Source organism: Pleurotus ostreatus, assembly GCF_014466165.1.
Source record: "Pleurotus ostreatus strain PC9 chromosome Unknown scaffold_5, whole genome shotgun sequence".
NCBI lineage: Eukaryota > Fungi > Basidiomycota > Agaricomycetes > Agaricales > Pleurotaceae > Pleurotus > Pleurotus ostreatus.
In genome coordinates, this window is record NW_023503160.1 from 1429266 (window position 1) to 1443784 (window position 14519).

The 14519-nt window shown below is 50.8% G+C and overlaps 6 protein-coding genes across 6 annotated transcripts; 4 read left to right on the forward strand and 2 right to left on the reverse strand.

Annotated features, from left to right (window-relative positions):
* Window positions 1–328: 328 nt before the first annotated feature.
* PC9H_007491 (uncharacterized protein) lies at window positions 329–871 on the forward strand (the record flags this gene model as incomplete). The annotated part of the gene is made up of 4 exons (XM_036777022.1): window positions 329–439; window positions 501–606; window positions 663–703; window positions 758–871. The coding sequence occupies 4 exons, from the start codon at window positions 329–331 to the stop codon at window positions 869–871; spliced, it is 372 nt and encodes a 123-aa protein (XP_036630642.1).
* A 281-nt stretch (window positions 872–1152) lies between these two features.
* On the forward strand, window positions 1153–2602 carry PC9H_007492 (uncharacterized protein; the record flags this gene model as incomplete). The annotated part of the gene is made up of 6 exons (XM_036777023.1): window positions 1153–1237; window positions 1289–1419; window positions 1477–2058; window positions 2114–2128; window positions 2169–2208; window positions 2259–2602. 6 exons carry the CDS (start codon window positions 1153–1155, stop codon window positions 2600–2602), a joined length of 1197 nt encoding a protein of 398 aa, XP_036630643.1.
* Window positions 2603–3011: 409 nt separating this feature from the next.
* Window positions 3012–6496, reverse strand: PC9H_007493 (uncharacterized protein; the record flags this gene model as incomplete). The annotated part of the gene is made up of 16 exons (XM_036777024.1): window positions 3012–3278; window positions 3334–3453; window positions 3510–3755; window positions 3822–3846; window positions 3904–3991; window positions 4051–4091; window positions 4192–4369; window positions 4420–4451; window positions 4502–4554; window positions 4609–4671; window positions 4728–4820; window positions 4894–5049; window positions 5122–5186; window positions 5233–5856; window positions 5917–5999; window positions 6054–6496. The coding sequence occupies 16 exons, from the start codon at window positions 6494–6496 to the stop codon at window positions 3012–3014; spliced, it is 2577 nt and encodes an 858-aa protein (XP_036630644.1).
* Window positions 6497–7605: 1109 nt separating this feature from the next.
* PC9H_007494 (uncharacterized protein) lies at window positions 7606–8943 on the forward strand (the record flags this gene model as incomplete). Its single annotated transcript, XM_036777025.1, has 4 exons — window positions 7606–7765; window positions 7827–7931; window positions 8006–8588; window positions 8643–8943. The coding sequence occupies 4 exons, from the start codon at window positions 7606–7608 to the stop codon at window positions 8941–8943; spliced, it is 1149 nt and encodes a 382-aa protein (XP_036630645.1).
* Window positions 8944–9658: 715 nt separating this feature from the next.
* On the reverse strand, window positions 9659–11067 carry CEL1_6 (Esterase/lipase/thioesterase; the record flags this gene model as incomplete). The annotated part of the gene is made up of 8 exons (XM_036777026.1): window positions 9659–10031; window positions 10087–10134; window positions 10194–10210; window positions 10266–10318; window positions 10383–10533; window positions 10645–10751; window positions 10814–10875; window positions 10931–11067. The coding sequence occupies 8 exons, from the start codon at window positions 11065–11067 to the stop codon at window positions 9659–9661; spliced, it is 948 nt and encodes a 315-aa protein (XP_036630646.1).
* A 455-nt stretch (window positions 11068–11522) lies between these two features.
* On the forward strand, window positions 11523–13721 carry PC9H_007496 (uncharacterized protein; the record flags this gene model as incomplete). Its single annotated transcript, XM_036777027.1, has 5 exons — window positions 11523–11793; window positions 11853–11988; window positions 12050–12947; window positions 13008–13484; window positions 13551–13721. 5 exons carry the CDS (start codon window positions 11523–11525, stop codon window positions 13719–13721), a joined length of 1953 nt encoding a protein of 650 aa, XP_036630647.1.
* Between the last annotated feature and the right edge of the window lie 798 nt (window positions 13722–14519).

Here is a 14519-nt window from a genome sequence, read left to right on the forward strand (position 1 = left end):
TTCGGTATGACTTGCAGTTGCATTCCGTTGATGGCGCCTTAGTAACACCATCAGGGCATACGCAGAAACGATCACTTGGAATGGGCTGGCGGTGGACACTGGATCAACATTGCCAATAGTTCAGGAGCAAATATAATCGCGTTTGGATACAAGTAATTTGTCGCCAGCGGGCGTAGATTGTATAGCGCCTAGGCGGATAGTAGCACCCCGACAGCCTTGTCAATCCGTCTTCGCAACTTGAATGGAATTTGAAAGGAGGCAACAGTTTGAGGCACGTGGTCGTCACTTCCGTGAGCGCTTGCCCGGGTTCAACTCCGATCATCCTTTCATGTTTGTTTCATCGTTACCAGCACTTCGCGTGGCCATCCGAAGCCGTCTGTTCTCGATGACCACTCCTTTGTCGAATGTGGCATCTGTCGAGGGAGCTATTCGCCAAAAGGTTATCGCGAAACTGATCTATACCTAACGCTCGCCGTTCTCACGAAACGTACCGTTCACAGCTCACTTCCAGCCTTGAGCCGTCCGAACTTACTATCACCAACGATTCTTGGAAGCACCGCCATCATGTTGCTATGAGAGAACAAGGTGGGGGTAGCGGGGAAACGCGTAAGTTGAGGTCGATAATCCTCGTCGGTCAATTTCTCACTCACTGTTCGCCCCAGATTTTTCCGTACAGATCGTGTCAGAGGCGTTTAAGGGAAAGGTGCACACGAAATTTATTCCAAGTGATCCATCATCTCATTGTTGATTGCGATAGAACACCATGCAGAGGCATCGCATGATTTACTCCCTCCTTTCTGATGAGTTCTCGAAGGGCTTGCATGCGCTCTCCTTGAAGACAAAGACCCCTGACGAGACTCAAACTGTGTGATGTACAGCCTAAAATGATGCGTCTCAATGCAGATCATACGACGTACCCTCCGTGGTTGTCCAGGACGACTCTCGGGATGCTGTGCCTAATATACATGTCTTTGGCTACACTACATCCGTGTGGAGACCAGTTTGTGGGATGCCAGTACTCTCGGACCTACCACTTCCGCAGTTAGCGACGAGGGCAAATTCAGTGCAAATTCAGTGGCCAATGTATATAGGGTCGCTTGCATACTGAGTAACTTCAGTCAACCCAATCACACCATCCCTTCCTTCCACAGAATGTCTGGTCCTTCACGTTCATCAAATAACGAGGGTCGGCGCGGTGGGCGACCTGTCCTACCCCCCATTCGAGATCTCTTTCCAGGTATTGATCACCAGTTTTCGTGTCGTTGCAGACGCCCTTATCATCCGATAGATCATCTCGCCGGGCATTCGCAAGGCTCCTCCCAAGAGCCGCCGTACCTGACCCTTGCTCAGCTACGCGTGAGTGACGACGACGACAGGTCACCTCGACCACCGTCAAGGTTGATTGGGCCAGGATATCATGTAATGTTCCCCTCGAGGCTCTCGACGGTGACCGATTCTCTGACGCGTCTTTTCTAGCCTTCGACGCACTTTCCTACTGCGAGCGCGCATCAGCATCCTCGCGACCCCGTGCAACCTCACCCTCGTCATCCGCAGGCTTATCAGTATCCTCGCTATGATTCACCTGACCCTTCTTCTCAGCGCCAAGATAGACGCCAACCCTCCCGCCACGATGTTGACTCGAGGGCTGAGCACCATCGTGGGCTTCCAGGTTACCCATACGATCCACAGATGCCCCAAGGTTACCCGCACGGCACTGCTGCACGTGGAACCGAGGCAGCTTACGGTAATAGACAAGGTCACCCTTCTTGGGATGTCCCACCTACGTCATACAGAATGGGGACACCTCAAGCTTACTACGGATCTGCGCAAGATGCTCATCTTCACCGTCCTAGGACAACGGTGCAGACTAGTATGGGCTACCATCGCTCCACCGAAGACGAAGAAAGGACTCCCACCGTCCTTTCTCGTGAAGGGGCGTCGTCGTCGACTGCCTATACCCATGGTCACCGGCCCTCAACGGCAGAAAGTACTTCAGATGCCCCCGATAGTTCATCCGCTAAGTACGAGTGCGAATACTGTGGCAAAGGCTTTAACAGAGTAAGCCCAACACCCTCTCCGTTGATGATCGTTGACTGACGCTTGTGATACGTAGCCATCCAGCCTCAAGGTACGTCGATCGTTTAAACCAACCTCTGATTAATATTAAGACCCTGCAGATTCATCTCAACAGCCACACTGGAGAGAAACGTAAGTACGAGGCCTTCTGACCGTCGATCACACTGAATAACTTCCGGCAGCGTTTACGTGCCCCTACCCAGGATGTGGACGAAGTTTCAGCGTACTGAGCAACATGAGACGCCACACCCGAGTTCACACCAATCAGGGTCCGTTGGTTGGTGAAACTGAAGCAATCGGTCTCTACTCTGACCCGTACGCGGCAACCGCATCCTCGTCTTCGATTGGCCAAAGTCAACCAGCACATGCGCACCACGACGCCTCGTTCACGTCGTACCATCGCCGTGCCAGCAGTGTTTCCTCTTCCAGCGCTAGCTCCCGTCGCAGCCGAAGCCCAACGCCAGACGATCCAACGTCTGCAAAATCTCGTCCTGAGAAACGCAGCCGCCACCAGTACCCTAAGTAACTGTTTCATGATCGGTCGCGTATTGAGCCCGTGAGCATCCTGTTTCTGCCGAGCCTTCTCTTGCATCTTTATGAAATTTAGTAGAAAGACCAATAACTATTTATAGACCATATATTTATGTCTCGACGTAGCGTAGCATGGACTCTCGTTTTACTTGCTCTATTTGTTCAGAATATTTATTTGCTCACAGTATCAACTTTCCATATTTATCATCATTTGTGTCACATAGCATACTTGTAGTCAGGCTGGTTATATAAATATTCACCGTTACATCAACGCTGCAAACGTTATACAAGTACAGGGTTTCGTATATTAGTACTGTCGGAAGGGTATGTCCCCGGCGCACGGATTCTCCACAGGGTATACAAGTTTCATCATACTAGATCGATCGACCTGACGTAGACCGCGTTCACATCGAGATGGCGCGGCCTTTACCAACATCACGCATTTCCCGTACGCGTGGGCGACCTCTGACGGTTGCATTGGAGTCGATGTCCGGCATAGTCTCGAAGGCCTGGTCTGCCCGCAGATAGGTGATCGCGCGGGGACTCTTGTGAGTGAAACCGGCGAATGCAAGCGCTTTGCGCACATCCAGGATTTCTGCTCCGTGAACTTTGTCGCGAAGCATGAGATCTTTGGTTGCGTCTGCAGGCGCGCCATTAGCTGGCGCCAGGGGCTGCGGAAACAGAGACCGTCAGGGGAGTTTACGTTGCAGGAGGGCAGGAACATACTTCGGGTGGGATGTCTGGATCGAAGTGCTTTGTGTCCTCTGGGTTGCGTAGCTCTGGGCGGTAGGGTGCAGGGTACCGGTGAATGTTAGCCCAATCAATTCCCTTGAACCACGGATGAGCCTGTGCAGATTTGAAACATTAAAGCCGGAGGACAATTAAGATGAATTTGATTTTACCTTGATCTGCTCAACACCGTCGACGCTGGTCGTACTGCCTGACGGGTTAATGAACCCGCTTCGCCGAGCTTGGACGACCATAGAGTCAGGCCGCGTCACACTTGCCGATGTCTGTGAGCCCAAGCGATCCTCAGGCTCGCAGAGGAGTTGCTGCATGAGGCTGACTCCCTCATGCGACACACGTGGGCGAGACGGAAAACGCAACGATTGTTTCCAATTCAATATCTTTTGACGGGTGACGTGGCGCTGGGGTGCTGGGGTGAGCAAGGCCGGGCAAGGAGGCGGCTGGGATGAAACACATCTTAAACATACCGAATTGCTGACAAACGGGGGGAATCTGAAATACATAGTTCAAGAGTCAGCAGGCGTGCTTAGTGAGTGTGCGAATGCTTACCCGTATAGGCACTCGAACATGATAACTCCTAGACTCCACCAGTCACAAGAATAGGAATAACCGTGGCCTCGAATAACTTCGGGGGACACTGATAGACGGTTATAGAGCTGAACCTGACTGCGAACCAAGGTCGAACAAACGACTTACTGTACGAATTGGTTCCGCAGCTAGAGGTGGCATAAGCAAATCTCGTTCTCAGGTGGAGATCTGGCACTTACACTGAGTACGCCAGCTAGGTCAAAGCGGGGTTCTAGGGAATGAAAAGAATGAAGGGTAGTGATGGAGCACACCTTTCGCCTGTTCCTTTCTCGCCATGTGAAGATACCACCCTGTCCTTCTCCGCCCATGAGAAGTTCGACCTCTTTGCGGTCCATTCGCCTCGTTTTCCTACCATCGGCAAGGCCGTTACTATCTTCGAGATCAATGCCATGCTTGTGTAGCAGTTGTAGGCGTTGTTGCTCGTAATCTAGAGTAGTCTGGTCACAGAGATATAATATGAAATGGAAATTGACCAACACGTAGTGTCATGCGCCCAATGTAGATCAGTTCTGCACGTTAAGATTAAGGGCAGTGTCGAGTCAGACAATAACATGCTCACGCCAATCCAAAATCACTCAGTTTGATATGTCCTTCTGGATCAAAGAGAAAATTCTGTCCAATGGATGGTGAGCGATGCATAAATTATTTATACAGTAGATGGCTTACATCAGGTTTAATGTCCCGATGGATGAACCCGAGCTTATGGCATGATTCGATAGCAAGGACCATCTAATAATAGAGGGTACATCTACCAACCTTCAGAAAAACATAGCCAGAATCCTTACCTCTGCAACATAAAACCTCGTGAAGTCTTCCTCGAAGACGTCTCTCTCGATGAGGAGGTTGAGGAGGTCTCCTCCTCCCATGTACTCCAGTACCTGGTGATATGAAATCAAAATGAAATCAGAATTTAATTTCCTTAATCTGATACGTTCATATAATAGAACTAACCAGGTAGAGATTATCCCTATCTTGAAAGCTGTAATGTAACTTTACAATCCACTCGGCGCTACCAGGAGAATGGACCATGGACGCGGACTTGAGGATATCGCGTTCGGCTCGAACATGCCCCTCCTGGCCCTTACGCAACATATCTGCCTTTCGAAGCTGTACCAGTCATCGTAATCCAGTCATCAATATTGTTTTTGATGGCCTTTCATTAAAAAAGAGGACGCCCACCTGCTTCATTGCGTAAAGCTGGTTAGTATGCTGTTCTTTCACCAAGGAGACCACTCCAAATGCACCTGAACAAGGTCACTACGGAAGATGAAGGGCAAGGAATTTTCTTACCGTGCCCAATTGTCTTCAACTTGATAAAGGCGCTTACATCGACCTTACGGCGTCGTTCGCGAAGATAATCGGTTTCATTTTGTCTCCATCGCGCCCGGAGATTCTCCTTTTGTGCCTCGCTGAGTTGCATTTGGGCCATATCCTTTTCCATGGCAAGACGCCGTTGTTCTCGTGACGGGGGTTGCCGAAAAAGAGGAAAGTACAGATTCTCGAAATAGATCCTAGCTGAGACAGCTTTCTCAAGGGTGGCGAGCGATGGGGTGATAAATTTCTTCGGGGGAGGCGGCAATTCGAGAAGATCTTTACTCTCCGATGTAGGCAAGTGCTCCTCCGTTTCCTTACCTTCAAGGTGGGTCTTGAGGCCACCTTCCCAGCGGATAGTGGAGTTACCCGGACGTCCTGGAAGCCCTTCCACATGAACGGGGTTGACACGAAAGTTCTCCCTCGCAGCAGTGGTGAGAGTCGAAGACGTTACTGAGCTTATACCATTGACAACGCGAAGAGGCCCTCTGAAATCATCACGACTATCTTGGGAAGGTTTAAGCGCATTGACCACCTCGTTGACCGCTCTGACTTGGTTTATCTGCCGAACACGATCTTTGATGGGGTTTGCCCACCGCGGATCTAGGGATTTGCACGGTTCATGAGTGAAGTGAGTTGATGAACCTCTTCAAGTCAGTTTACCTCCAAGTTTGCCAAGTCCATCAGGCCCCCAACGCGTGAGGAGGGCCTCGGCCTGGTCTGCATCAGACGCATGCACCAGGTGTCTGTAGGTGAAAAGGTAAACAGTAATCGAGTTGGTTGAATGCTGTAAAACGCACATGAACCCCGTTGGGTGTGAAACCATATCCTTACTGATCCTCCGACCTTTCCTGAGGCCCGTAGGCGATACATTCGCAGAGATAGCCGGCGCGACGGGCTTTATTTCTGGGGGTATACCAGCAGGTATTTGCTCGTATCGGGGACCAGCTACGATCGGTTCTGACGGAGGAGCAGGTGGCCCCCAAAGCAAGCGAGATGGAGAGGGTGTTGGAATCATAGCCAAGAGGTCATAGAAGCCCTTGTGAAGCATCGTCCCTACTGGTACGCTGGACGTGGGCTCTTCACGTAGATCTGGGGCCCCATGATCTGAGAACGGTGAATACGGTACTTGTGAGTTAAAATAGGGGTTCGTGGCCGAGTACATGGCCGGAGACCTTGGAAGATCATAGTAGTACTCGGCCCTCGTCGTTGGGAGCGCTGGCAAAGGTCGCCTGGAGCCCATTGTGGGAGGAGAGTCGTTGGCGACGGTAACAGCGCTGCACGCTACCAGTGAATGATCCACTGTCACCAAACATGGTAATTTCTGGCCACGTGCCTCATGCCCCGACTGAGTTCGCCTGCTGGTGGCCGCGACGCGACTTGGCTTTTCCCCTTTCACAGCGAAACACCCTTGCTGAAATGCGGTGAGGGCGACTCCTTTTTCGCTTCGACCGTGGAATCCCGCATGCATCCGTTGGACGCGTCGTTGCCTTACCTCAACGAGTAGTATATCCTTGCCTCGTGGACACTGCATGCAGGCTGTAACTTGCATGCTTCAACGGCAACGGTGTCCGTCATACGTATCAAGGATGATCAGCTTTCCGCGATCGAGAAGCCAATGTCATTGCTGAATCTGAATGGCCGCAGCGCAACTCCATTTGACTTCGACCGCCGGGCCTACCGCCAGGCAGCTTTCTAGACAGTGCACGATCGCTGCTGTGCCATGGCTGGGTGGGAGCTCGTCGCCCAGTTTGCCCGGGCTGATCATGTTCAACTATTGGTGCGCACTTCTTTGACCTTTTTCACCTAGCATCTAGATGACGCTTTTGTAGTGGGAAAGTGACGAAATGATGTTAGCAGATAAATAGATCGATTACTCGGCCAAAGCCCCGGTTTAAGTTACACGAGGCTTTCATTACAAGGTAATTAATGAAGCATGTTTTCAAAAAATGTGATGTTACGCCTGTTACAACAACTTGCAATATTCGAGTCCCGATCTGGTACAACCGAAGCATTGCTATACTTCACTCGCCAAAACAATAACAAGCTTACCATTAGTCCCCATCAACGCCCCCTCCCGACAAGCAAGACTCTAGCCTGCGCCAGCCCGCACTCCTTCCTCCCACCACGCTCCTGTCCCACCTCGTGGATTGTGCCCCCCAGTACATGCGTCGCCCTCCGACTGACATACCCCTGGTGCAGTAAACGGTCGCACAAATCCACTGCGGGCTTCCGCGTGTCGCCCTGTACTTAATCCCACATAGTTTTCATCTGGTACTCATAATATTCCACTTGCTGCATTTCCTCTCTTTTCTCCTTCTTAACCTATCCACTTTTCCACTTACTTATAATATGGCACACCCGAGAGACGAGCGCTTTTACAGCAGCGTAGGAAAGCAGCGCAGGACACCGCCTGTGGGTGATACTGGTGGATTTTTTGCGACGGGACAGGGTGGGCGAACAGTGCTCCCTCCTCTTTCTTCTGCTTTTCCAACAACCTCACGTTTTCCAGGTCTGTTTTTCTAATGTAGTGTCTGCATGCACCACGCTCAAATCCTAGTTCATCCGTGTAGTGCCCCAGCCATTCACCAACCAGTACGCGCAACCGCGTTCATCTCCTGGTCGTTATGACTACAACAACCAAGCACTGTATAATCAACAATGGCCTAATGCCAGTGGTGAGTCATTCACGATCCCATTTCAATTCTGATCGAGTTCACGTCGAATGGATCCTGACTTGAACGAATTCGAGGTGTCGCCCCGCAACATACACCATCATACAACTATGAGTACAGCGATCCTCGCTATACGTTACAGCCGTCTACTTATCCATCGTATCCCACTCGAACCTCGCCGCCAATCCCAGATGGACTCTCGGACTCTCGCCGGCTAGCACCTTTGCAACCAGGACGCGACGACAAGCAGTGGCAGACGTCGACGTACTCTGCAGCGCCATCCAACAACCACATTCGCTCGCCAACTGCATCCTATCCAAATCAGTACTACCAATCCGACCAGAGTCACTCTTACTCATATGCACCTATGAATATGAATCATGCTCATCATGGGACATCGATCAGTCCCCATCATGCATCTTCTGTCGCACCACCCCGAGTGGCATCGCCGTACGCTGAGTCGTCCTCTCAGCCGTACACGCCTCCTCCAGTGTCGCCAACTACCGAAGAACCAATGATCAAGAAGAAGCGTAAACGTGCCGACGCCGCGCAACTGAAGGTCCTCAACGACGTCTACAGTCGCACGGCGTTCCCATCGACTGAGGAGCGCCTTTCTCTGGCTAAGCAGCTTGACATGTCGCCAAGAAGCGTGCAGATATGGTAATATTTTCGTTGTGTTTGTTCAACTGATGCCTAAACTGATCATCTTCGTAGGTTTCAAAACAAGCGGCAGTCTATGCGGCAGACTAATCGCCAGTCATCGACCATGTCGTCTTCGACTCATCAACCATTCAGCATCTCGTCGGGGCCAGACCCCTCGGTTGATGATATGCTTCATTCGAATATGGGGTTTGGAAGTAGCTCAATGTCGGTGGCTGGCTCCTCCTATGGCATGGCACGCACTTCCCCCGATCCAACTCGTTCGATGATGCATTCCACTTCTCCCACCGTGCCCCCTCGTCGTCCAGGAAGCTCTGGGGACGATTCCCGCAAATGGAACGGCAGGGGATACTGATGTGCGGTTCTCTGGAGTCGATGATCGTAACCACCTTCGAGAACCTTGATCTTAAACTATGCTGCTCTTGACTTTCCGACAGCCTCTTTAACCTTTATTATAATGCCCCTTAATGATCCCAGACCCATAATGATACCAGGTGTACAAGCATACATAACCATACAAATTCACGACCTTGTATTTCTCATTATTATTATACCAGTCTTTGCTACTTATGACTTAGATAGTTCTGTTACTTGTATTCCTTGCAATTGTAGTTGTCGTTATTATCATTGCTATCGTTGCTTTCAAAGGTTCTTTCTCATACTCCGCGGCCTGGTAGCAACGATCAAGCAATAGAGTTATGTGCAACGTAAAATCTAAACTCGCCATCACTTGAGCGAAGATCAAGATACCGAGGAAGGAATTTCGTGAAATTAGTTATTAAACCGGCGAGTTAGCAAGTGCCGGCGGTTTTGGAATGAAATGAACGTCTCGAAGTATAAATCAAAGCTCTTCATATCCAGGGCGACCCTCGTAGAATCCTGAGTGGTAAATAATAATATAAATAATAAATACCACAGTGATTAGTTATACAAAGTTGGAACAGCGACATGCGGCCCTCGATAACGTTATGCAGCCCGCTGGTACGTCAAATCGATATCGATTTACTAGGATAGGAAACCCCATGGTTGACATCAAAGCGTAAAGTCACAAGGAACGTATATCCACTCGACTATTGCGAGCGAACGCCGTGTCGACGAGCCCTGAGCGGCAATGTTCTTCTGACCATCCTGTGGGAGGCAAGGAGGCACTGGGCTGAGGGTGTGGCTTGTTGAGATGGTGGGTTCGATCCACTGTTTCCAATGCCGCTGCTAGTGGAGTTACTCGATCCGACCGCCGTCGAAGTGGCAGGAGCCTTCACGGACGTAGTAGGAGAGGGTGCCGCCTCGTGACCGTCGAATGTGACCGGCGGAGGACCTGGGATTGTGAATGTCCCAAAATCGGTGTATATATTTGGGAACGTGACACCGTCATAGAGCCCAGGGAGTGAAACGAGATCGCTATCTGAAGGTTTGCCCTGCCCTGAACCACGCACATTCACCTGGCTAAGACACGATGTGAATGAGAAGCAGACGAGACCCGGTGGGGGGGAACACTCACGCGCAGGCCGGGTAGTACTGTGGAGATCCAGCGGAGTGCAAGGCAATACTAACGGTGGAATAAATTCTAAATCAGTATTGACCGGGTTGATTGGAGTTGCGGCTTACATTTCATGGCGCATGAGCTGAGCACGCGGAGGAAATGAATACAAGGGAAAGGAAGAACGCTTAATTACTCACGTATTGCCCAGCGGCTAACTGGTTAGGTATCTGGCTCGTCCAAGAGCTTCCATCTGTGATCAAAGTTCAAGCGCACTTAGGGCCGAATGCTTAAGTGCGTATTTTGTAATCACCCACCAGCTATCAGCTTTGCGGATGCCCATTGGCCATTGTCATACCCCGCAGCGTCTATCTTGAACCAGCGCGCACCAGATGTGTCGAAGTTCGTGCAATCGCCGTTGCAGGAGGCCATGTATGTTGAGACAGGGCCTAGATGATCTGAACATGACTCCATGAGGCTATATTTGGGACACCATCAAAAAGAACTATCATACCACCTGGCCACTAAATTCTATTTTATCAGAAGATTTGCTTTAAAAAGGTGAAAGAGGTGACGAACATAATCCCATTGAAATTGCACGTTTGATCCAGCATCCGCATCGGCCACAATCTTGGTCCCGGTCTGGCCACCTGCACCACAAGCGATGTCGGCCGTGTTGGCTGGGACTTTTTACGATAGATACATTGAGTTAAGCCTGTACGTTCTCCGGACCATGGTATCGGGGCACACGTACCGGGACCATCGCTTTGGACCTTGCGGATTACCCTATCAGGTACTGGGCTTGCGTAGCTAGATAGGCAGATATTATACACGGGGGGATGCCAGAGGCTGAGGAACACCTTACGGATCAGAAAAAGGTTGCCACCCAGTATACGTCTGGCCATTGGCTACGATTTGGTGAACGAAGCCGTGACCCGCGGCTGATGATGCCTGGAGTAAGGCAGTGGCGCCGATGAAGATGCTCTGAGCCGACAGATACATTTGATGATTAGGTGTGCTTTGTCTGAAAGGGAGCTGAGCGTAGCTTCTTATACACGTACTGAATCGTAAACACGAGGCCTCCTGATGGGAGGAGAAACAATGAAGGCCACTTGACACGAACGTGTAAAGCAGGCTCAGAGCTGCGGATGTAGCCATTCATGAAGCATTGCTCGTATTCTCATACACACCATGCCGGTACGACCAGAACTTGACCTTCATCCTAGTGGGACTTGCGATGATCATAAGTTGCCAAAATGGGTAGTATGTAAGTCGATTTAGCGCTCGAACACACTGGAGGTATCATAGCAGCTAGCGCCCACATCTTCACCGCGTCCGACGTCCGCGACGGTCCGCTGCCCCATAGGCAAATGTTGCCGTGCCCCTCATGCCTTAATCTTGCACAACCATTAAAGAGAACCATTAGTTCATGCCGAAGTAAATCGTCCATAGCGGCCATGCGTCTCCGGGCAAATCCTACATGCCACATACCAGCTCCCTCGACTAGAAGAGGGTTCTCCGTCTGCCGGGCTTGCAACAACGCAGACAAGACAGCCTCTAAACTTACAACAAAGGCCTTTCTCCCTCGACGCGAAATCCTCACTCTGCTGCACAAAACGGATAATTTCTTACCGCGCGTTCTTCTTTCGCCAAACCCATGGACTGCGTCGCTTCACAACGTGTATCAAGACTTAAATTCACAATCCAACTCACCGGCTCGTGTTGTAGGTGAGTTAATCCATATCACAGGTGTGTAATGGATACTCACCAGTCGCGTTCCCTCGAAGTTTATGGGATGGATGAGTGGTCGGGTGCCCAAGATTTAGTGACCGCGTTACTAGAAGAGCCTTTTAGCTCTGATAGCTTTCAATCTGAATACGTTAGGGGTCGATGGCGAACAGACGAACGCAGTATAACTCTAGAGTAAGTGCATTGCGTCCATATGTTATACTCTAAGAATAGCTTAATCCACTGAAACCATCAGCGAAGGGCAGTCCTCTTATCTCCGGCATTTTGCTTTGCCCGTTCGCTTGACTGAGGTTAGACCTCCCTCGCACCCCAACACCGCGCGCAATCACCCCAACACCATCGAACCGGGAGACGTGACTTCCCTCGTTGATGCCGACATTCCCATCATCGTATGCAACCCACTTACCACGCCTCTTCATACGCTGTTCTCTAACCCCGGATTGCCATGGCACAACCCCCGTGTCATTGTCGTACTCACGTCGTCCGGGACGCTGCCGCCACTGGCTCATCTCATATCCGTGACACCCCCCACAGCACATGGTCGACAAGTGGCACCGGAACTGAAGTCTCGCCTCCACAAACTCAAAATCCTCACGATTGATCCTTTGCGTGCCCTGGGCGCGCTGAATACGCTCAAAGCAAGTCCAACGTCAGCCACTGCCATCCAAAGGTATCAGGATGACTTCCTCGGCTCGGGAATATCATCACTCTCCCATACCCTTTCGGAGTATCTGGATTTCACAGAACCAGACCCATGTGGGGATAATCTACATCTGCGGGCTACAACTCAGTTGAGAGGCAGCTTGGACGCGTGCAAGTCCTTCCTGTCAACAAAGAAGGCCGACTTGGATGTCGTGGTATCGGGCGTGAGCGAGTTGAGAAGGGAGATAGCCAACGTGGAGGAAGGTCTTTCCCATAAGATCTTTGACATACCGCAAAATGCGGATCCTGCCACGCGGTCGGAAGGACGGGCTATTGGTGAAGTAGAACGCTCGTTGAAGGACTCGGAGCAAGCCATGAAGCTCGTGATGGGCCGTTTAACCTGGTGGCGAATGGTATCCCAAGTAGACGAAATTGGCACTGTCGTAGCCGATTCGGTTGCACGGACCTGGTGTAGAGACCTCGACGCCAAAGTAGGCAGATTCTCTCCTATCGACTCCCCAATTCTCACTTTAATGCCCGTACTATCTTAGCTACTCATTCATACTGGGAACCTCACCTACACGCAAGAGCACCTTACATCTACTACGATGCATCTACTTCGTTCTCTTCCCCTCTCATCGCCCGTCCTTTTGAACACACTCCTCCAAACGTCTAGTTCCCCAACCTACCCGCTCACCCCGACCACACTTACAGCTCCTTTGCATCGCAGACGGGCCCAAATAATCGAATACCCGACCACGAGATTGCAGCTCGCCGCGCAAAGGGTGACGATTGGGGTGCTGGGGAGTGCTGGGGCAGGTGCGGGAGTGTCATGGGCTGGATGGGTTGGGTGGTTAGCTGAGAGCGGGGTGTTCGGGATGCCAATTGGCGGGACGACGGCGCTGGGCGTCGGGGTGTTGAGTACGCTCGTAGGAGTGAGATGGGCCGTCGGGCGATGGGAAAAGGCCAAGAAACGTTGGTGGGAGGATTGGCACAGAGTTGGAGATGGATTGGCCCGGGACTTAAAGGTATATTTCCCATCATCACACGACCTTGTCTTTCGAACACCATACTAACCAACCATCGACCTTTAGTCCAATCTATCTGAGACTATATCATCCAACATAGTCATCGTACCCCACATAGCATCTAAAAAGCTGCTTGAGTTAGTGGAGAAGAGGAAAAATGAGATCGCGGATTTGGAAGATGAATTGGATGATCTCGAAATTGCGATGTCGAAATTGGAGGGCAAGGAGGGGAATTGAGCGTCGACCTCAACTTCTACCGTTAAACATTGGGCGTGATCGATTGATCGTTGATGGATCATTAATTTGAGTAATTTATTACCTTTTGAATGATATTTTCCTAGAGGAAACTACACATCGCAAACGCGCAACGAGACTGTCACCAAGATCCTTTTGCAAATGCGAATGATCTATCAGCGAACTGAATGCGAATGTACGTTCGTGAGTCTACATTTTCCCTACGTCCATGCAAGGAGATACGAAACGACCTCGAATAGTTTTCGCGTTCGCGATCAGTAAAATTCTCCAGGCTCATACGACAGCAGGAGCATGAGTTCCTTGGTGTCCTGAAATCATAGAATATGCGACCAGCCCTCAATAAGCACCTGAGATCGACTTGCAAACTCTGAACGTGAAAAGGGGGAGGAGGGGTAACAAAGGGGGGAGGTTCAATTAAAGGTTGCGCCGATCGGCACACAGCCACCAGTGCCGGATTGTGTTTCCCCGAGCACGTGTTGCAGACGCCCACTAGTTACTTTCAAGTCTGACTGTGCAGTGCTGAGTGTATCATCATCAATCACCACCACCGCAGTGGGTCATCAGCGACCCCAGCCGAGTCTCGACTCTTCATACCACATACCGCAGACTCCATACGTGTCTCTGCTCGGTGCGCTGTCGCTGTCGCGGCCATTGTCGGTGTGTACCATGTCTTGGGCGCTATATTACACTCAAAGCTGATTATGAATAGAAGAAACGGTGGGGACTTGCTGGTAAACCCGCATTGTCGTCGAAACGAAACCCGGGTATTCCGTGCTGCGC